Raw genomic sequence first — 23,389 nt, forward strand, 5'->3', positions numbered from 1 at the left:
AGGGGAAAAAAATAATTTAGGCGGGAAGACTCACATTCAACCAGGTGCTACTACTTCTCAGAGCACTAATTCAAGGAGCTTTGGATGCATAAGCTAGTAACAAATGCAGTAACTTCTAACATTATCTTCTGTTTATTGCTCAAACTACTCCAGCACCAGCGAAACCACATAATTCATCTGAAAATGGCTGTAGCTCTTAAGAAGTAGTTGAAGACATTCATATTAATTCAACAGCATGTTCTAATGCTAACGATAGGACTATTTTTGATTTCCCTCCTGCACACACTCCATATTGTTGTTTTCTAAGCACAAGTGTAAAGTATTTATTTAGCAGCTGTCACATAAGTTACAGAAACAGTTTCATAGTGTCTATATGAACCCCACTTAGAAAAAGTTAACATTTGGGGATTAAGACTCTTCATTAATGTCTGCACTCAGAAAAGGGAGTTTCCTTCTTAGAGATGCCCTGTGGGAGAGTAAGCAGCTTTATTTCCTACAACTCAGCCAAAATATAAGTCTCCTGCAAAACAAAAGAGTGAACCCCATAAAGCTCAGACTCCTACCACATGCTCAGGAAAGCTATTCATATGTAGAAAAAACAACACTGCTCTTCAGCCTATTGCCTTCCAAATCCCTACAGGTGCCGCTATTGATGTGCTTCACATCAAACAGGGAATCTGGAGCAGGCAGAGAGGAACCCCATCCCAGCTAGAAGCACCGCAGCTCAGTCAGACACACAGGGCTGCCTGTACCTCTTCATGTATAAGATTTTCCTTGCCTTAGCTCCTCCTTCTAGAGGTTTAGGTACTGATCTGTTAGCGATCCAACTGAAAAAAAAAATCACTATTAAAAAAATGCAAGGAGGCTATCCCTTCAAGGGCTCATAATAAAGAGATGTTATGCTGCAGTAGTACTTCAAACAGAGTCAAACAAAGGTAAAGAGATCAGGCTAATCTTGTTTTTGGGAAAAGAGTTGGAACAGCCAGTTTCAGGAGCTGTTTTCTGTCCCTAGAAACCCTAGGTTTAAAACTCCAAAGAGATGTACTGGGATCAACACTTACAAATCTGAATTATTACCATTATTTGGGAACACTGCAAGGAAGCCTTGCTTACAAGCTTACACAGACACATGGAGCAATGAGCAGCTTCTGCAAGGCTGAGCTGGTAGCCCTCTACCTTGCTCCTCTGCTCATCACTTCTCTCTGCTACCTGCTTGCACTCCATTACATTAGCATAAAGTGTGGGTCAAAACCAACTTTATCATATAGGCACGAGTCAGAGAGCAACCCCCTCATTTTGTGCTGCACACAGCAATATAACAAGACAGACAATAGCCAACAACAGAACAGTTTGATGGGAAATTTAAAGATCGGGTAAGCAGAGCCTGCAGTTTACTCCCTATTGCTGTACTGGTTTCTCCAATTACTACACACATACATCACTTACGTTCTGGTTGTTTTTCATTAGGCGTTATCGATCTCACAAAATCCTGCGGTGTCATAAAAACCTCAGATTCACCGTGTTCATTTATCACTTTCAAAGTGGCAAAGTATCGGAAGATTTTGTCTGGTGTGGAGTAGGCTCTGATCCGGTTCTCATATTCCATCACCTGTAAAATAAGTTTAACCAGCATTAGATGCACAGAGTTTCCACTTGAGACACCAGAACTAACAGCCATCATTAGACTGTGAAAGTTTTGCCATGCTGCAAAGTTGGGCACAGCAGAAATGCATCTGAAAAAAAATAATGCTGAAAGGGTCCAAAACATCCCTCCTACACACAGCTCCTGAGCTACCAGGTATCAGCTACAGGTATCAGCTCCTTATGTCACAGGATTAAGAACAAACATGAGAATTAACTGGTAGTATGCTTTGCTTCTCCTCCATCATTATGGAGAATTAAGTGAAAATAACCCTGAAAACACTTGAGTATCCACCTTAAACATAACAAAGCACCACTAGCAAAAGTTTGCTAATCTAAAGCATTTCAATACCTTTCAATACCTTTCAATACCTGAAGGTAGCCTTTCAATACCTGAAGGGAACTTACTCCCAGGAGGGGAGTAAACTCTTCGTAAGGGCTGATAATAGCAGGACTAGGGGAAATGGTTTTAAGTTAAAAGAGGGAAGATTTAGGTTGGATGTTAGGGGGAAGTTCTTTACTAGGAGAGTGGTTAGGTCCTGGAACAGGCTGCCCAGGGAGGTTGTGGATGCCCTGTCCTTGGGGGTGTTCAAGACCAGGTTGGACAGGGCTCTGGGCAACCTGATCTAGTAAAGGCGTATGTTTGGTGGCCCTGCTAGGCAGGGGGGTTGGAACTACATGATCCTTGAGGTCCCTTCCAACCCGGGTCATTCTGTGATTCTGTAAAGCATTTTTAACCAGAATGCTGAAGGGTGTGGCTGCTGACTGGTATATGAACTGATGGAAATAGAGCAACCATTGAGAGATGGGAGCAAACTTCCACACTGAGGACTGGAAAAAGAAAAGAGTCACTTGGAGTCACAGCTGTTGGCTTAATCATCAACCCCCCTTTTTCCCCACCTTGGCAAAAGCCCACAGAAGTGTTTGTCAGTCAGCCCACTCGCTCATTTGTTTCTTTGTTGCCAGTAGTGATTATTTTGTACCTAGAACTATTTTCCCCCAAGTGTACAGCTACAATTAATCAAAGAACAGAAAGCTTTTATAAACAAAATCACTCCCTAATAGGAAAAAAGACAAAAAAGACCCATACTCTGTTACACGTTAGAGCAGAGGACTTTCTTTATTAGTTTAGCTTTTCGTTTTGGCAGTATTATAAAACATTTAGTCCATCATGTACTTAAAGCTTTCAGTACTTCTGGCCAAGAGTCACAGAACAAAACCAACAATCTGCTGGAAGACACCAGGCAAGATCAAGGGTACTGCCAAGGCATCTTTGGTCCCTTTTCAGCCTTGCTGTTAAAGTCAAAGGACATTTCCACCCTGGTGTTAATCAGAAAGAAAACACCCTCTATAATCTGTCAAAGGGCTCATAATCCCCTGCCCAGAGATCACAGAGCCTTTCCCCAGCACATGCCATAGCTCAGTCCTCCAGCACCCCACACCAAGGATATGCTGCACTGACAGCAAGTCCCAACTGGCACCAGTGATGGTACTGATGTGGCACTGACATTATCTCAAACCCTCCTCCCACTTTTCCTAGCACCACTGTACCTAGGGGTGGTCACACCCATCAGGAACACAGAAACATCCCTACAACCAGTTCTCTTCCCTGCAGCCATCTGTCAGCTCACAGAGCCTCTCTCTCACCTCTCCCCCTTGTTACTAGCCTTTGCACCCTACAACACAAAGTTAGTGGATACTAGATAGAGACCAACTGTCCTACTGGTAGGTTACAAGGCACTGCAGCCCCACTGATAGACACTATGTGTCAACACACTTTCCCAGCTCTTCCCAAATGCTCTTAACTGCAAACCCCTACCTGACAGGTGGAACCTTGTTACGTCACAGCAATCTTGGACTTGTGTTTGCAGGCCTCTGACTCCTTCCTATCCCACAGCCTGGCCTCAGAACAGAGAGTACCACACCTAACTACAGGCAAAAAAGCAGGGAGGCACTCCTACCTTAGAGTAAGACAACTAAGAAATCTGCAGAACCCAGAGCAGCTCCCTTCATCTATTGCATCCTCCAATGGTTCCTGCTTCCTTGTCCAACTGCCTCAGACTTATTTTCTAAGCCTGGGGAATAACATCTTGCAAGGCACTGCTGAATGCTTTCACTCAACCCAGGCTTATAGGTTGTACCTGCTTTTGCTCAACAACTTAGCTGTTGCACCAGAAGCAAGAATCTTGATGATTCTGCCACATTCAATTTGATTCAGAATCCGTGATTCACCTCTCCTCTATACCTGGTCTGAGATCTTCCTAAGACACTACTTTACAGGTCTGCAGCTGCCAACTGCTCTTGGTTTCAGAGCACAAGCCTTACAACTGCTCCTCCTCAATTGAAGGTACAGAGCCTGACAGTTGCCTCCTTACAGGATCAGAGCCACTGCCAATTCTCCTATTCCTGCCTTGGAGAAACCTTCAAGGCCTCTGCTTTACTGCAGCAAAGCAACTTACATTCTCCATTGACTTCAGACACAGAAACTTTCCAGTGCACCACTCAGGTTCCACACTGCATCCTTAAAGACCATCACAATCATCTCTGGCAACAGAAGCAGAGCCCCTTTACTACACAAGCCCCTCCATTCCACCCACACATACTGCAGAAGGCAAAGCTTCCCAAGCTGACTCCCAGGCACTCATGAGGATGCAGTTCAGAACACTCAGCTTGAGAGCAGAGAGGATTCCACTCCTCCAAACAAGCAGATGAACATCCCTGCAAAAATAGGGTGCGAGAATGCAGCAGGTAGAGCTGACCATCTCATTTTGCATTCAGCCAGAGGAGCATCAGGAAGCAAAGAAGGAAATCTAAGGGTTTTCTAATGGCACGTTTTCCTGAAAGTGTAGAAAGAATGACCTTGAATAACTCAATCTGGTCCAAAAAGTATCTCTTCTAACACATTTAGCATCCAACAGGCTGCTCTCATCACAACTGAAGTCACTTTTTCCTCACACTTCACAGAGAAACGAGCAAATGCAGCAATACATCTTCCCTGCTGCCTACACTGAACTCACCATCACCTCACTGAGGATACATGATCTCACTAACTGGCAAGAACTAACCAGTATGCTGTAAAACCTCTGACCACAGCTGAGCCTAACATGAAGGCAGCTCCAGAAAGGAGTGGCTGTGATCTGGCAAAGGGGAACAGCTCCCTTACTCAAGGCTCAGCACTAAATGGAAAGCGAGCATTAACAAGGATGGCCTGACTATGACATATAGGTGTTTTTCCTCTTTAAGTGAGGATAAAAAGAGCATTTATGCATACACACACCTTGTTGTGAGGTTCTTACACTAATTCTAAACAATCTTGATGGAACCATCCTATACAAGCCTCCTCCCACAGCTATCTTGCCTACAAAACACTCCAGGTACACTCCTGGCAAAGCACGCATCCATACAACTTCCTCCATTCCACAGAATCATTTCATTTGGAAAGGACTTTTAAAGGCCATCTGGTCCAACCCCCCCTGCAACAAACGGGGACACCTACGGCTCTACCAGGAGCTCAGCATCCTGTCCAGCCTTACCTTGAGTTTCTAGAGGGATGGGGCACAACCACCTCTCTGAGCAACCCTCAATGCAGCAGAGACCAGCCAAAAATGGTAGAACTACCCCCAAATAATTGCAGTCTCCTGCAGTGAGAGGTCCCCAGTCAGCATACAACTAGAAAAGTCCCTCTTTGGCATTTCTTTAAAGAGCAGAGAGAAGAAAAACGAGCAAGTAATCCCTATTGCTTTACAAAACTGAAGCTGCTGTTGAGACTGTCACGTTTCTGCTAAGCCTTGGGTTAAAAGGAAAAAATAATCCCACACAGACATGAAAATAAAGCTCTAAATTAACATCTCTACTCACTTCCAGAGCATCACTGAGGCCTCCCTGACAACAAGAGAAAAGTATCTCCGGCAGTCCAGCTTCATTGCACACCCCGGGAATACTAACAAGGTAGATTAATTACTGTTTGTTTTCATGGAGTTTCCTGCTGTAACACACACCAAGATGAAGTCTCAGCAGAATTACTGCTTCTGAGGCAGCATACCTGCTGGACCCAGCAACTGCTATACATAAATCTCCATAAAGCATGCAAGATCTTTAACAGATCAATAAATCAACCCACTTGCGTGATATACACCTGCTCATGAGCCTCTGAACAACAAAAAGCCTTAAACTACTTTCTCCTTTCCTGCCCTACACAGCGCACACACTACAACAGCACGTGCCCTGGACTGGTCACCATACCAGCCCTACTCTCAGTGATTTGTACTGGGGCTTCCTCCTCACTGAATCTCTGCCTAAAATAGCAATGTCACTGCTCGTTTATTATTTCACCACTGATCAGCTTCATTAAAAGCAACACTGGGATAAGAAACAAGTGTTGAAATTAAGCTTAATTGAAAGCATTTTTCAAGGAGAACTCCCACACTATTTTCAATTAATTACTGAAAGAGACAGAAAAGTTTTGTGTGTGTGTGTGTGTGTGGTTTGTTTGTTTGTTTTAAATTTCATTATTATTATTATTATTATTATTATTTTACTGCATCTTTGCTTTTAGTTTTACTGGGCATACAGAAGAGCCAGGCATTCCCCAGGTGCTACACCCAACTGACAGGGGAGCAGCATGCCCTGGGAACAACCCTGTGTGAGTCAGGAGCAGGGCACACCTTCCTCTGCCATCAGAGCACCCAGACTGACTCACTGCTCCAGCATCAAGCACCCACCCCCACTGGGTCCACTCAGTCACAGAGCACCCGGGAGGCTACTGTTTCCACTGTGCATTTAATGAAGCAAAAGCAAGACCAGCACTTGGTTCAGAAAAGGCACATCTGGTCTCCAGACAGGAGAGAAAAAGGCCTGTATCTGAAAGACTGAAATCTGTTTTATTCTGTACTCTTCCCACTGAAGCTGCTGCTCCCAAGTCAAGCACTGTGCCCAAAGGCACATAGGCTGCATGCTGTTCCCAACAAACCCCTTCAGAACCCTCCCTGCCTGGCTCATCTTACTTGGAAACACAGCCACATTCCTTCTGCCTAGTATGGGAAAGAAGGAGCTGATCAACACAGGCACGTCTCCTAACAACTGGCTGAAAGTCCTAGCTTGCAAGAGAGCAATCCCTGGCTTCCTCAGCCAACACAACAAAGCCAAGCAAGAGATCAATCACTATGCTCACTGTATTAAAGTGTTCTTTCTGAAAAATAAAAGCGTGCGTGAAGGTGAACTACATCTTTGCTCTTTGCAACCTGCCTCCACCTGCCCACACTGAAGAAATAATCTACTTCCCTTGAGTGGCACAAGTGAAACTTCTGCTGAGGCTGTCAGGCTACCTAACTGCAAACTGACAAGAAAAAGTAAGAGGAGCTGGGAACTCTTATAGCCTGGGACAACTCTGCAAATCTCCATGTAGTAACTTGCAACATAAATTCAGACCAGAATGTCACAACAGGGAAAACTGACAGCCCCAAACACCACATGGCAACTGAAATTAGTGTCATCTAATAATAATAATAATAAAAAAAGAGAATAAGACTCAGCAACCTCAAACGGAAATTAATGTTTTTTTGGTTTTTGCTTTTTTTTAAATGAAAAGCTGTTAAGCCACTCTATGACTATCCACAATTTAACACAATGTCATGCAGCCTCCAGGATATGGACTTAAAATAATCACCAGAAGCAAACCACATAGAAAAGGAATTGTGAAGAGCATATACTCCCATTGTCCTCTTTGGCACTGCAGAGATATTAAATCATCAAACATAGCCTAATAAAACTGACATCCAGACAGGTTTAAAAAATAAAATAGTGCAGCCTGCCAACTCTCAGTTACAGGACACTCCATCAGGCCAAACTGTACATCCTGTAATAACAGCGTGCTTATAGATAGCACCAAACCAGGCAGACACTTCTGAACAGCCCAAAGCTCTTGGGATTACCCATCAATGAAGGCAGGTCACAAGCTGACAATACAACTCATTGCTCAAAGTTTCCTCCTCTTGAAAACACATTTCATACAAAAATTAAATAGGCGCAGCAGATGGACTAATGGGATGCTTGCAGGTTTAAAGCCACTCACTGCTTCCCTATTTTGCATTCACCACCCCAGCAGCTATGAAGCAGAGAGCCATCCAAAAGGAGGGGTGCAGAGGGGTGCTGCGATTCAGAGGCTCTGTGAGCTGTACTTCCCAAAAAGGCAGGTTTAAATTTCAAAAAACTCAAGGTATAACACAAAGAAAGTAGGTTCCCAAAATAGAATGGAATAGAATTAGAAAACAAAGACAAAAACAAGACAGCCCCAAAGCCTGACTATGTGTCTGTCAGTGCTATACAAAACACGAATAAAGCTTTTTGCAAGTTCACTCTTTTGCCATGAAATTGCTGCAGGTATAAAATAACCAAGTTTTGCACCTTACGATCCCTGAAGCCAGAACTCTTCTTCTTCCTCCCTTCTGGCTGAGCTTCCTCACTGCCAGATGCCACGGCCCTCCTGCCCTCATCGCTGCTGCTCTCCCCCTCCTCCTGGTGCTTCACCTTCTCACCTCGCTCTGTCCTTGAGTCATGGTTCACAGAGTTTTCTGCATAGGCCCTGCATCAAGCAAAAAGAAAACACAGTTCAGAAAGTTAGAGTACTAATTGGAAAGAGCACACTTTAGCACTAAATTCCACCAGTTTCCCAAATAAAGATTTCTATAGAGGTGACAGACATGCTTTCTACTACCAGCACTGAAGGATTCAGAAAGAACAGGGTCTCCAATTCAGCACAACTGTTGTATTTGTTTTTAATCTCCAACAGCCTATTTTCTCTCTTCTACTAATGACTTCTATAAATCCCAATATTTTGGGATTTTTAACAAGAAATGGAGTTACTTTTCCTCACACTTAACCTGACACAAAGATCATCATCAGCAGCCTTGTCTGTAGCCAGTGCACTACTCAAAGCCTCTCTGTCTGAGCAACGTTCAGAACAATCAGCCAGCAGTCGAGGTGGTTAAACAGAACAGGATCCACCCATAAGCCAGACAAGGCCACATCATTCCTATGCCTTACCTATAAGGCTGTTAATAACCAGACAGAGCTCAGACCACATCAGCCACCAGTAAGTTTACAATCTGTACACATACGTTAACTTATCACAAACTTAGCATCTAACGGTTTGGTTAAGCTCATCCTTTCTGAGAGCTCTAACAGCTTGGGAAACCATCCCAGCCTGCCTGTAACTTCAGCTAAAGTGCCATTACTTTTGCGTACCTGGGGATTTATTTTGGACTAATCACAGGTACAGGGCTCACATCCAGCTGGGTACTGCTCATTAACCAGCAGCCAACAGAAGAAGGCTGCTGCTTTGTGCTCCCTGCAACCACAAACGTGATTATTTACAGCAGCATGACTTGCTTTAAAGAAAAAAAAGCTGCCTTTAGAGAAAAACAAAAGCTAAACAGGATTTTGGAAGTCTCTCAAGCTTCAAGCAAAAGGCTCTGCTCATTTCATCCTACCAGCTTCCTAACAAACAGATGCAGTATGCAAAATAGAAGACTGTGTACACCTCTCCAGCAACAGAGCTTTGCAGCAACCTCAGCAGGTCATATTCCAAGAGGCAACAAGGCAAGTGTTCTTCAATTAATTCAGATGTTACCAAGGTAAACAGCTCTCTCCTTACAGACATTCAATAATTCACTAACAGTTATGGCACAGGATTAAGCAAAAAACTTTATAGAACAAGCTCCCAAAGCACATGCTTAAGGACAGAGAGGATCACTATGAAAGCAAATTAATTTTTGTTTGAGTTGTGATATCTCCTACAGCACACTACCAAGAGCACTCCAACAGCTGCCACCAAGTGCTCAGCACTGCTTTGAACACAACAACCCAGTATCCAACTGCTGTGTTAAAGCAGCTCAGAACCTTCTAGTCTGCAGTGTGAGAAAATACATCAAACATAACATTGGGAGAGCTTTATTTAATAAAACACACAAGTGCCTGAGGAAGAGGCATACCAACAAAGCCTTTTTGCTCAAAATGGAGAGTACCATGCCAGCCTTTGCTTCCTGAAAAGGTCCTGAGTCTTTAAGTCTCACCATCGTTAAGACTTACACTGAACCAAACTGCACAGCAGTTGGACAACGTGGGGAGCAGACCAGTGACCACACAGTTTCATTTTGGCCAAGGCATGGCTGGCTCCAGCTGAGACTCCAGCAGCAGCACTAATGAGGAAAGCCCTTCTGCCAGCAAGACATCAGTCCCAGGCAGCTCAAAGAGAATCCCTTGGGACAAGATTCTGGGGACAAAAAAGCAGTAAAAATAAATAAATAAATAAATAAAAATTGCTTGTATATACAGCCAAGCTGCTCCATATCAAACATGCCAGAGGATAGCTGTATTGGTGAAGATTCGCTCTTGTAACGCTTGACTGACAGCAAACCAGGGAAGGGATAAATAAAACTCACAAATCAAACATTCTCAGCAAAACCTACGCATTCCTTCAATCCATCATGCTGTCAAGCTGGTTGACTACTGTGATGCAGACATAGGCTCTTCAAACACAGTAGGCTCCCCATGCCTCCCCCCCTTCCTAGTTTATCTAGGTAATTAACTCTCCTCTACAGATGGATTACCTTCCCACCATACAAGCAAAGTGAAATATGAGAATAAAAGCAGAATTTATTGCCTATTTCACAAGCAAGATTGCAAATAGTATGTTATTCCTTGTCTCCAGGCCACAGTCCAAACCACTCACTGAATTCATCACAGAAGGATCTGCTCCCCACATATACCTATAATGAGGTATTTTATATCCTGCACAATCCTCCTCTGTTCTACATCTTGGACTCCATCACCTGCAGTGTCCATACTGCATCCATATAAAGGAGTCCTTCAGAGCAGACGCCACCACAGCCAAAAGAATCCCTCAGATCCAGAATCACACCCTGCTACGCTGCCACCAATCAGCAGAGACTCCACAGTCTCTTCTGGGGAGAGTTAAGTGCCAGCTGTAACTTTATTTCCATTCCCCTGCTCAAGTCAGCACACCAGTTCTTCAGGTAGCAAGGGCAGGCTGGCTGCTACAGCTTCTGTGTGAAGGGAAGAAGAAGTAATCAAGGCTTACTTAACTGTGCATCCAGATAAGCTGCCAGCCTTCCCCTCCTTAGCACTATTGTCCTGGATGACAGCTGCTGTGCTTGGAACCTTCTGGTCTCCTTGGGGTTTTTCCTCTTTGCTGAACAAAGTTGAACACAAAGAATATTTCTCACCTATCTAGTGCCCTTCCCTTGTTAACCATTGGAGAATCAAGCCTAAGACAGCATTCATCTTCACCAAAGAAAGACCCCTAGCTACCATAGTGGGTTACTCAGTGTGAGCTACTCACTTCACAAATCATTCTTCAAGAAAGCCAGACACATGCAACCATAGGATCTACATCCAAGAAGGATCCTGCAAAAAGGGACTGGAAAAAGACTCCAGCTGCAGTCTGTTCATTTAAAGAAATTACAATTCCTCATTTTGAAGAGTTTGGTTTTTTTTTTTTTTTTTTTTTTTTTTCCTTCTAGATAAACCAAACCAAACCCAAAAGTGTTTTGAAATAACAAAACTTTGTGCCAGAGACAACAGTGCTCAGTTACTCTAACCCTGAAAGCAGCAGAAGAGTACTTGCTACCATGTATTAAGTAGGCTCAGAAGGAAACAATCTAACTTGAGCATCCAGGTGTCAGCAAAGACCTTGCGACAGAAGCAGAGGAGGCGAATCCTGCCTGACAGATGCATTCTTCAGTAGAACAGAGCCACAACACTCCTTGCATACAAACATCAGAGACACCTAAGCGAGGTTGAAAGCCACTTCAGGCTTTCATAATGAAATGCAAGAGTGAGCTTTGTCTGGTTTGGATACAAGAGACAAAAATATGCATCCTTCAAGGGTGGGGACACTAAGTGAGGAGCTGCCTCATCTTCAGCTCCATGCAACCAATGATTAGTAGGCTGCTAACCTCAAATGATGAATATCCAAAGCCCAGTTTTTCAGGACTTCCTTTCTCATAGAACTTTTAACTACTTACTCCCTTATCTTCCAAGTTATTTGATACTAACAAAAGTCAGCACAACTAATTTGCAGCCAGAACTGTAATGAAAACATGACAACATTAAGACAGGCTCCAGAGACTAATAATTAGATTGAGGAGATGGCTTTGGACACCAGCCATAGCCCAAAATAGGTCCAAGAATATAAGGAAACAGCAGCATAGTCTGTGAAACTTGTACATCCTTCCTTCCACCCCAACCAGCAGCAGGCACATCCCTGATGAGAGCACATCCACAGCCACTGGAGGTGCATTCAAAGAAAAGCTGGAGGAAACCCAGAGAGCAGCAGGAACAGTTACGAGTCCAGAACAGTATGGGAAAACTTGACCTAAAGTCATCAGGTTGCTGTCAAAAACAAAACAAAAACAAAACAAAAACAACAAAACAACAACACAATAAACAAACAACAACAACAAAAAACAACCAAAAAAAAAAACAAAAAAAAAAAAAAACACCCAAAAAACAGAAAAGAGGAAGCTGAGATAACTGTAATATGCATAGAACAGCTGCTGCAGGGCTTATGTCAGTCTGGTAAGAACAGGACGAGTAGCAGATATGATTTGAGATATCATAAGTAAAGAGACTTGTACACCAGGGAAAAGGGGAAGCATGTGTTTGTATACATACACACACAGCCTATGAAAGGTGAGCAGACAGAATCTCTAGAATCAGCTGTGGGAGTCCATCTATTCTATCACCGCTCTCTCCATCACCAGCAAATTGCTATGAATAGGTGAGACAGCTGCCTGTCAGGACAAGGCTGGAGGCACCCAGCTTTGCCTTGGCAGCAAACAAGCTGACTGCACATACTCCCTCTACTCAGATTTGGGGCTGGCACCAACATGCAGTGCAGATGGACAAGCCAGAGTGTGAGGACCTCTACTGCAAGTCCCCTCTGAAGGAGGCTGCTGTGAAGAACCTTAACTGTTTTAGGTCAGTCCTACAGCTAACTCAGCTCATGCAGAATAATGCGACACTCCTCAGAGACTTCATCCTGCCAGCCTGCAGAGGAAAATAATTGCTTTGCAAAAGGTTGTCAACCCTAATGACACACTGGAGGCATCCCACTGATGTTGCCCTAATACCCTCATGAACTGTAAATTTCCGCACCGTAAGTTCTTAAGCCAGGAACACTGCTTACAGTTCCAAGCAGAGCTCACTGAGCAGCAGACAGGAAGGTGCCCCTGGGTTGCAGCTGACTGATGCACATGGCCACAGCTCAGTTACATCTGCCACACAGAAAATAAAAACTGAGCCCGAAGCCATAAGCCTGTGTGCTCCACCTTTCTAAGATTCTAAGATTTCTAGGATGAAGAGAGGCTCAGGTGTACTGTACTTTAAATATCAGCAAACCCAATAGATTCTTCCCAAAGAAAATTAGAGTTGCTTTCACTCAGTGCTGCAACTCCCCTTGGGCATTTAGATGGTACAGCATGGTCCAAGAGGGCCAGGTAATCCTATAAGGATTCAACATGAGTGGAGACAGCAAGAAGCACAGGGCAGGAACTCATTAAGATCAAAGCTGGCATCCTGTTCTCCATTCCTGGTCCTCCCAAGAGACAACAAGCTCACCACCAGTCACAGCTGTCAGACAGCAGACCTTGCTTTTAAGAAATATTTTGCACAGGAGAGTAAGGAAAACCACTCTCCAATTTTACAGACTTTTTAAGGGGCTCTGCATAAAGACAAAACACACCCAAGGCCAATATGAACCTGGCTTCTTCAAGCTGAAAACTGAGCCAGATCACAGCCTGACTTAGAATTACAATTATCAACAGCTGAAAACTGTTTTATTGGAGGTTCAAGGCTTATACTCAAGGGTGAGAAGGATGCAAAAAAGTTACAACTTGAACTTTGAAAGCAAACACTGCAGACACAGGGAAACAGAAAAAACAGGAAGGACAAGAAGAGACCGTTAGACACAGCTGGTATAAATTAAAAGCTAAGTACTGTATGTAACTGGTAAGGGGCACAAATACCCAAGCAGGGAATAATGCCCAATAGAATACAGTCTTTTTACTGTCAAAGTCATCAAAAACAGCAGGAGCACATAGTAAATGAAGATTGTTTACTTTGTTACTGGAAGTGACAGATCTATAAAAACACAGCAAGTGTTCACTTTGAAACATAATGGCTTATATTTCCTGTATCCTGACATTCTCAGAAGAGCAGAGATTTTCTCCACTTAAATGGGGCTAAGATCTGCCTTACAGAGCAGTACTGTAGGTGTGCATTTCTACCTTTCTGGAAGAACCTGAGGCTTAGTTTTTATACGAGCTGGCTGAGACCTCATGCTCGGCTGTTGTGAGCACTCAGTAAGTTTTAACTTTGTCATATTTGAAGAGCAAACAGGGCAAAAGGTGTAATGACAGATTTGTTAGTTAGGCTTTTTAGTTAGTGGATTATAAAGAAAATAGGTACAAGAACTTATAGAAAGCAAGTCTTATGCTAAACAGATGCCACTTCTTTAAGAGATTACCAGCATTACTGATAATCACAACACCACCCATGTAATAAATCCAAGTTCCCATGTGGCATTTCACTTACTATTAGATGATACTGCGATGAATAAGCCAGAATAACAAAAACCAACATGGTGCATTCAGTGGATTAAAAACAGATGAATAACACATCTATACACAAGCACTTGATCATCATCGAGTGGCTGAGCTTCTCCCAGGCTCCTGGCCCCATACCATTTTTACTAATGAGGATAAAGTCATCAAGTCCCCTGCAATCCATCAGCAGAGATTCAGATTTTCAGTCTTGCTCACTTGGCAAGCTGAGCACACAACACCCATGAAGATGGCCAAAGAGTAAGGGGAACGCCTGGGAACAACAAAGATGTATCTACAAGACTGGTTTCATGCATTCTAGAACAGGTGTAAGTACAGGAATCTCAAATCAAGGCTCAGCGTTACATACTGCTCCTGTTCAGCACTTCTGGGAAGCTGCCTGCATTAGGTCTATTTTCACCTCCAGCAATCACATGCTTTATTTGCATGGCAGCACTACTCATTTAGCAGTCACATTACATATACCAAATATAAACTTAAAATACTGATGTGGTTGGTGACTTTCAGTATTTACATGCTCTGAGTTCCTGGACAGTATTTAGTTTCCCTGAAGACAGACAACTCAGGTTTCTTGAATAATGTAAAATATCACCATAAGTTTATCAATCCAAAGACCACTTTTTTCCAACAAGCCTAACAAGCCCACACTGCTAATTAACCACTGCAAAGAAATCTTAGGCAAGATTGATCCCAGCACCCTGTCTTCTGATTGTTAAAGACATGAATTCTCATCAACATCTGTGCTACAAGCCATGAAGTGAAAATGTAATACAACATTAATCACTGCAGCATCTGGTTCTGTTCTGCCAGCTACAGGCTCAGTCCTGCAAAGCAAGAAGAAATTGGTGAGCCCACTCACGTGCTCTGAGAAAGGCACGTTTCCACACCACAGCACTTTATAGGCACACAACACGCAGCACTCGTCTTCCTGACCCTGCTTTCCAATCCATCTTCATTTCCATTAAGGAGGACATGAGAACAGGAGAGTAAAGATAGAACTAAGGTAAGTAGTGTTGCCTGAGCATTAGAATTATTTAAGAGAGTTTAGAAATGAAGACAAATTTGAGCAAAACATTGGGGAAGAAAGGGGAAAAAATGTTCCAAGCATCTGATGGATGACTTTCATAGTTAACCTGCAAGATGGGAGTTATCTAAATGCAGCAAAGATGTTATTGTTTTGGATACTTAAAGGACTCTGCAATCTGATTTACTGGCAAAGAAGTGAAGATCCCCTCTTGAGGGAAATGAGGTTGCTTCAGGCTTCTCTTGGTCTTTGGACAGCAGGGGAAGATCACAGGAAGGCAGACAGACAGGATAACAAACTTCAGGCCATACAGTTATAACATCTGGAAGCCCAAAGAAGGCCACATCTGGGACCACTGCTGGCTCTCCAGCTTGTGAGGTGTTCAGTTGCATACTGAAGAATTCAGCCTCCCTCCCCACAGACCCACTCTTCAGCACAGCCCAGAGAGCAGCTGGGATCATCAGGAGGTGGAAGAAGCCGAATAGCTTGGGAAGAGTGACAGCAGTGATAAGACCAGACCCTATAGCTGAGACAACTGACACTACTTCCACATCAGGAACTGAAGCTAGATGGTACTTGCACTGTATTAATCCTAAATCTGGCAGGTTGTGCTTCCTCTACTGAGCCAAGAAAGCATTCCCTTCACTCCTAAATTACTTTGTTTCCTGAAAAGATGATACTTTCCAGATAACTGCTAGAGAAAAATAGGGCACACTATGGGATGCAGACAAGGTGAGCAGGTGCCAACAGTTGTTCAATTCAAAGGAGAGGCAGCAGGTGGGAACACTGCTACTAGAGGGCACCCATATTGTTTTTAAAGAAAGGGTAAAAAGTGCAACTTAAGCATTGTTGGAACACTAGGTCTTTCATGTTGCTTATCTGTGTTATGAAAAAGAACTCCAAGCATCACCTTGTCGGAGAAGCAGTCTCAAGACGCTTTGCAAAGTAGCTTCTCGCATTGCCAGCAGGCTTCCCTGCACAAATCACAGATTTGATTTGCTATGCAACATTTAAATACAAGATTGCAAACACGTAATGATTCAACTGTGTGTTTAGGACTATACCTGTGCTTCAAGTCTCACAGTTCGGCTGAGGTCACTCCCTGCAGAGTAGTCAGATGTTTTCCTAATTCACTCACTTGGGCTCATTTCCTGGCATCAGATTCTTTCCTACCACTGATGCTCATGGGTAAAAATAATGAAGCCAAAAGCCACCAGAAAGGACACAGTGCTCTTTCAAGGCACCACTCATAGATCAAGGCACCTTCAAGCTTCAGAGAAAATCCCTCAGCACAGCAGTACTAAGGAGAGTCCCGTAAGGCTGTCATTTGTCGCCGCTGAGTTAAAAGATGGAGCAGAGCTCTTAAAAATAGCATAAAGAGGGTAGCACCTACAGATATTACATCTTTTCTCTCCTGCATCAGGTCAAGTGGTACCTGAGGCAGCTGTAGCTGTAAAACAGGTCTCTCTTCTTGACTATGATTTACAAGATACCCTTTGTTTTGCTAAAATGCAAAGTCACTTTCAGCTGGCATAAGGAATTTCCAGCAATTTTTCTATTAAAAATGTATTCTAAGCAAATTATTCTAAAACTCCTAAGGCTGGAAAAAAAGTAATGCATTCTTAAACAGTTTGCTAAGGGCTGATCTAAACTGCAAAATTCATTCCAGAAGCACTGAGCGAAAAGCCATACAAGGAAGACCAAAGAGCTGTGAAAGTCAACAAATCAAGGAAAGCAATGAAGAAAGGGTGCCCAACTTACAGAGATCCTTCAGCACCCCCCAGAGCTACCTCTGCTCACCCACATCATTCAGCATTGGGTTGATCACATTGACAAGCTTCAGCACTGAAATCCCAATGTAAGGGCTTTCAGGTGCTCACAGACTGAGTCAGGATGCTGCTTGCCATCAAGAAGATGATGGTGGCCACTTAATACATCAAACTGGTATTTGGAAATACAAAGAATAAAAGTTTTATAGGACTATTGGCAATACTTTCTTGCAACCATTAAGCTTGCTGCAAGCTAAGGTTCAGTACTTCCCATCCATATATTAATGCCTTATTCAGATCAGCCAATGACTGCACCAAGATTTATTTAAATTAATTCAGTTCATTATACTAACACCTAGCTACTTAATTGCTTCTGTTGTCAATTGGAAACCCCTTGGCTTTAAGTTATTGCTTAGAAAGAGTAAACTTCATTAGTCTTATAAGCTCAGTTATTTGCATTGTGAAAGCATACACTGTAGAACTGAACAGCACTAGCTACTTGTATGCTCTAATTATTTAGATGATATATACCACCAAAAGCAGCAACAGCTCCTGGAGAACAGCAAGAGCAGAAAGCCCAATAACTGCAATGGATAACTAAGCAGAAGGCCACATGCCATGAACCTGGGCAGGTGCAGATCTGACCAACCACACACCCACACAGCACCAGACTTAGGAATTCTGCCCTATCTTATTTCACACAACCACTGGGGTTCAGGTTCACCTTCCCAATTCTTGACATCTACCCTTGTATGGGCTTGCTCATCCCAACATTCACTTCTGACGACACTCAGAGCGTACCCTGCAGAACTCATCCAAAATGTATGGATTTCAGGCTGCACATGACATTCAGAGGAACAACCTGAGAAGTCCTGTGTCTTCATACTGCTAAACAGCAAGGGTGAATTCAGATGCAGACATCGCCACCTAAACCCCTTTTTGCAAGGTGTCATCAGAAATGCAAAAAATCTGTTATGAATCAACAAGCTTTGTGTTGTTGTATAAGCACCAGTCAGAGACTCAGTGCTACTTTCAAAAGGTAGTCAAGAAGCATTAGGACACATACAGCTCCATGCAGAGGACAAGAACTGCAAACTCCTTTCATTACTGCTCTTCCTCTAACACTGCATCACCTCCTTGGACTAGGTATGTAGAAGCGTAACATTTCCAACAGCTTCTTGATTTAGTCTATATATCTTAATGCTTTAACTTAAAAAAAATAAATAAGGAAAGCAACAAGAGTGAGACTTCCCACAGAAGCGACATCTTAAAAGACAATGTCACCAACAGCCCGCAGAAGGGTATCACTTAGTGCCTTCCTCACTCAGAGAGGAACTGAACATCCCAGCTGTGTCACCCACCAAAGGGATATCAGTTCTTTGTGATGCTATGAGAGCTGCACTTGAAGTGCTGGACCCCACAGGACCCAACTGTGCAGCACAGCACGGTTTCCCCTATCAACAGAAGTTCAGTTGCTCAGCTGAAGGAAAACACTGTATGATTGGTATAACGAGCCTACTGACCAAACAGAACAGGTCAAACAGACAGCCCTAATCTGGCTCCCATTTAAGCACTGCTCCACTATTTAATAAAATCAAAATAATTCACCAATGTAAATATGAGCACTCAAACAGATGCATGCTTCTATTTTCTCTGCAGTATACAAGCAACATTTTCAGTGACATTTGATTTATTTAAACCCCGCACTCCAGTTAGATGCATCGTGTATTTACCTTCTATAACTAATTCATTATACTTATTGCTGCTTACTGTAATAACCAAGAATGTCACTGGGAATGCTTTGTACTCACATTAATTCTTAAATTCTATTTAGTGCCTGACCAATATATTCTGAAAAGCAAAGAAAATTTGGAGTTTCTCATCTGTTATTTAGACTGTTAAAATGCTTATTTAAAAGTCTGCTTAGAAGTCCTACAAATGTTGCAAAAACTATTTCATACCAACAAGTATCAGCTTTGTTCCTCATCTTATGAGTTGCATATCAAGTAATTAAATATTACCGTAAGCCAGGATAAACTTCTGTTCTACAATTACAGGCTTTGTAGATTTACTGAACAGCACATTAAGGAAAAGGAATCCTCAAACACTTCACAAATTCCTAAAAGAAAACAATGGAGAAAAATCACAGCAAGTGACTTTCTCCAAATCAATCAGGAGATCACAGACTACACTGCTTCAAGGATGCAGCCTGTCTGCTTTATCTGATGCTTATCAGTGCCCTCAGCTAAGCAAGGTCACACCTGTTGGCAGATCCCTGGGGTCTCAAGAACAGCTGGGTAATACAGGAGCTAAAATCACTTCTGCAGATAACCCCTGACTAGCACTGAGCATACCATTAGCAGCTCCATCCAGGAAGAACCACCTTCCTGATAAAGTGTAACAACTTCATTGTTTTTAAGAGGTAGAAGTGAATCTGCTGCAGGAGGGACATCATAAAACTGTTAGAGTTGGAACAGACCCTTGAAAGCCACCTGGTCCAACCTCCCTACAATGAACAGAGGGACACCTACAGCCCCATTGGGAGCTCAGAGCCCTTGGCTGTCTCCAGGGCTGGGGCAGCACCACCTTGCTAAGCAGCCTATGCCAGTGCCTCGCTGCCCTTATTGTAAAATATTCCTCCCTTATATCTTCTCTAAATTCTACTTACTGGTTTGAAACCATTTCTCCTTGTCCTACCACAGCAGACCCTGCTAAAGCATCCTTTTCTTTCTTACAGCCCCTTTTGATACTGACAGGCTGCTACAAGCCTTCTCTTCTCCAGGATGCACAGCTCCAGCTCTCAGCCTGTCCTCACAGGAAGGTTTTCCATCCCTTGGGTCACATTTGTGGCCCTCCTCTGATCACACTCCAACAGTTACATGTCTCTCCTGTATCAAGGACTCTCCATCTGGACACAGCACTCTAGGTGAGGTCTCACACTGCAGAGGGACAGACCCCCTCTGTCATCCTGCTGTCCGTGCTGCTCTGAATGCAGCCAAGGACATGGTTGGCTTTCTGGGCTGAGGGCACAGTGCTGGCTGATGTCCAGCTGCCATCCACCGGTACCTTCAGTCCTTTTTCAGCAGGGTCACGCTCTGTCCTTACATCTCCCAGCTTGTAATGGCAGTGGGGGCTGCACCCCACAGGGGTATGTGAAGAGCAGTTGCCAGTGAAGACTGAGGCAAAAAGTTATTCCTTAGACTTCTCCTTGCTTGCTGTTACCAGCCTGCCTTATTGCTCACTGAGGGAGAAATATGTCTTCTTGGACTTAATGTCTCTGGGAGAGCCTTATGTAGGACATTACATCCTACTTACTTTGTAATCACACAGAAGATGCTTTACGTAGAAAAAGTGCTCTTCACTGCCTGAAACTGAGTTAATTTGGCCACCACCACAGAGGCATTCATCTTCCTCCATGCTGCAAGGCTGAACATTCAGGTCCTGGTAAACCAAAGCATGACACTGCTGAACCACAGCAATCTTCCTTGATCTGAGAAATTCTTTGAACAAGCAATATCACAGCTGACAAGACCAGTAGTAGCCAGAACAATTAGCATCATCTTCCTCCCATCGTACTAGAAGCACAGCCTTCTAGCCAAATAGTCTACTAGAGAGGTAACAACAAATCATACCATGCTGGAACAAAAATAAAGGTAGGTTTTGAGTAGGGGCTTCTCTTTCACACCTTCATTACAGCCATGAGCTCAATTGGCATGGCTGGTGCGACACCACTTTCAGGTTGCAAGAGAATAGAGTCCTTATGAATTTATTTCAGATGTGGCACAGCCCAGAGTTCAGCGAGGGTCATCACAGGCAGGTGCAGATACCACCTTTCCCCTCATAGTCATGAAATCAAGATTTGAGCTTCATGAGATGATAGACTCTGGCACTTAGACACATCTTGCCCACAGCTACATTACCACTGAAAGATGGACTGCCCCCTTCCATTCCCTGCTGCTACATTTAAGTACATCAACCAGCAGAACACAAAGAAAAATCAGTGTAGACCAAGTTCATTGTCGTTGGCAGCCCCCCCAGAAGCTGGAAGTTTGCACCCAGCCTGGTTGAGTCAGATGGTTTGTTTGCACAGCTCCACAGGCCTGCACAGCACCACCACGGAGGACAAGCCTGGTAGCAGACCCCACCAAGGGCAAGCAGTCTGTGCTGACTACAACCACAGAGGAAAATTCTTCAGCCTAGAGATTTTCTCATTTCCTGACTACTCAAAACAGTGAGAAGCTCCAGGAGACCACTACCAGCATTTCCTGTTTCTTCCAAGCAGCAGAGGCGGTACAAGCAATAACACTTCACAAAGCCTCCCGCAGATCTTAAACACATCTGCAGGTACTTAACACAGGATCCAGAGCTGCAGGAGATCTTAGGAAGAAATACAAAACCATTACCTCTGCCAAAGGAGCCTGGCACTTGCTGTCGCTGCAGTTGTCCCTATGAAAGCTGCCACCACAAGCCGACTCCGGGCTCTGGAATGATGTGCTGCCCTGTGGTAATGCCGTGAAGCAGCAGCCAGCCCTGCTGCAATGGGAAGAAATCGAAGCCGGAACATCCTGTCAAGAAAGGAAAATGTGATAGCACAGGAATACTTTCCAGTAGCAAACACTTGCACTGATCTCCAGCATGAAAGGCCAACCAGCAGTGTGTTTTCCTAAACTAGGAGAAGATGCACAAAGTAGCTGCCACAGTTATTCATTAGCTGTTCTGAAATAAGAGTGTTAACTTGTCTAACAAAATCTTCCTAACAAACAGTAAACTACAAGAGCTGCATCTTGGCATACACTAGGCTAACACACTCAGCCATCTCATCCTACTTAACTGCTCTTACAGCATTTCTTAAATTCCTCTTCCACCTCTGCCCATCACATTTCATTATGATTAAATACTTGTACAGCCCTGCTTGAGTGCCAGGGCACAGAAGATCCAGGTAGATCTTAAAAGCAACTACAGCAAATGAGCAAGAGCCATTTGGCCACAGGGAAAAACAGCTGGATGCCAGAAAGCAAGAAAAATCAAACAAACAAACCAACTCAGCAAGAAAAACTTCAGTCATTTTAAACTTCCCTACAAAAAGACCCACCATTCTTAAGCTCATTTTTTAGCTACCCTCGAGCAAAACATTTATATTCAACTTTAAGTAGCAGGCAACTTTCAAAACGTCAACACACATAAAAGACAATCCCTATCCCGTTATGTGCAACAGTACAGAGACAAATGAGAAACCAGAACTACAAATCTAAACATTATTACAAAGTAGAAAAATGGAACTACAAAAATGCCACCTAATAACAGGCACCAGCTCTGGGAGCCAAAGCAATTTCTACCAGCACACAAAATTGAAGGCTAAGGCCAAATGTTTGCTTCAAAAAGGAAAGCTGCTGCATTGCTTATTTTTGGGTGAAAGTTTTACTCTTAGAAGATGTAAATTCAGCCTTCTGATCACAGGGGGGTCAGCCCATACATGACAATGCACAGAGAGGCCTTGATAAAAAAAGAAATCACAAGCAAAATATTAGAAGAACTCCCATAGCCAGCAAAAATACTGGAAATGGAAAGCAGTGGCTTGATTATTTTTGCTCCCCTTTGTTACCCACTCTTGCCATTCTGCTCCAACACTGCCAGCCAGTGAATAAAGAACAACAGAAGACAAAAAAAAAATGAAGTCACCTCTAGTGGTTTTTCCTTGCTTCCACAACACAAGATGCTACCACATACTTTTAGTAAAGCATTAGCTTCTCCCAGTGAGAATCTTGGGAACACTTTGCACAAACACATTCTACATTCCAGCTACAAAGAGTGGGATGTATTACTGCACTTGTCCTCCAGTGAAGGCAACTTGAGGCTCAGAGTACCGGAACACAAACTAGTGTCACAAATATAGGGAGGAGAAGTGGAGGGAAGATAAACCCCACCATGTATTCAGCAGACAGTTAGGAATGCTGTTCCTCTTAAGGCAAAAGGCAGTAGAGGTTCATTCAAAGGCTTTACAGAACAATCAAGGCTCACTTGGTAAGGGGAGGGAAAGCAAAGATGGGCAGACAGAAGCTGCAGCAGCCTGCCCCATCCTGCTGCATGTGCTAAGAAACACAACCTCACTTTTCACAGCCAGCACACCTGAGAGGCACTGCAGTTATATTCATCTGTGCACATAATGAAAACTAAGCTTGCAGTCAGCGTTACCATTTTCCTTATTCCTTTAAAAATACATGGGCTTAAAATTAAAATCCTAAAGGAATTCAGCAAGTCAACATCGCTTATTCTTCAATCCTCTCTAGCACAGAGCAACAGAAAACTTTGCTATG

The 23,389-nt window shown here is 43.4% G+C and overlaps 1 protein-coding gene across 2 annotated transcripts in view; it reads right to left on the bottom strand.

The window, feature by feature from the left end:
• MICU1 (mitochondrial calcium uptake 1) overlaps window positions 1–23,389 on the bottom strand; it is a 90,585-nt gene that overhangs the window by 57,524 nt on the left and 9,672 nt on the right. For both annotated transcript variants that reach the window (XM_072340928.1, XM_072340929.1), the window contains exons 3-5: window positions 21,479–21,640; window positions 8,044–8,221; window positions 1,447–1,609 (exon numbers count right to left, since the gene is read on the bottom strand). In XM_072340928.1, coding sequence (XP_072197029.1) covers window positions 1,447–1,609; window positions 8,044–8,221; window positions 21,479–21,639 — 502 coding nt within the window. In that variant the 5' untranslated portion in view covers window position 21,640. The remainder of the gene's footprint in view (window positions 1–1,446; window positions 1,610–8,043; window positions 8,222–21,478; window positions 21,641–23,389) is intronic.

Source organism: Excalfactoria chinensis, chromosome 6 (assembly GCF_039878825.1).
Source record: "Excalfactoria chinensis isolate bCotChi1 chromosome 6, bCotChi1.hap2, whole genome shotgun sequence".
Lineage (NCBI taxonomy): Eukaryota > Metazoa > Chordata > Aves > Galliformes > Phasianidae > Excalfactoria > Excalfactoria chinensis.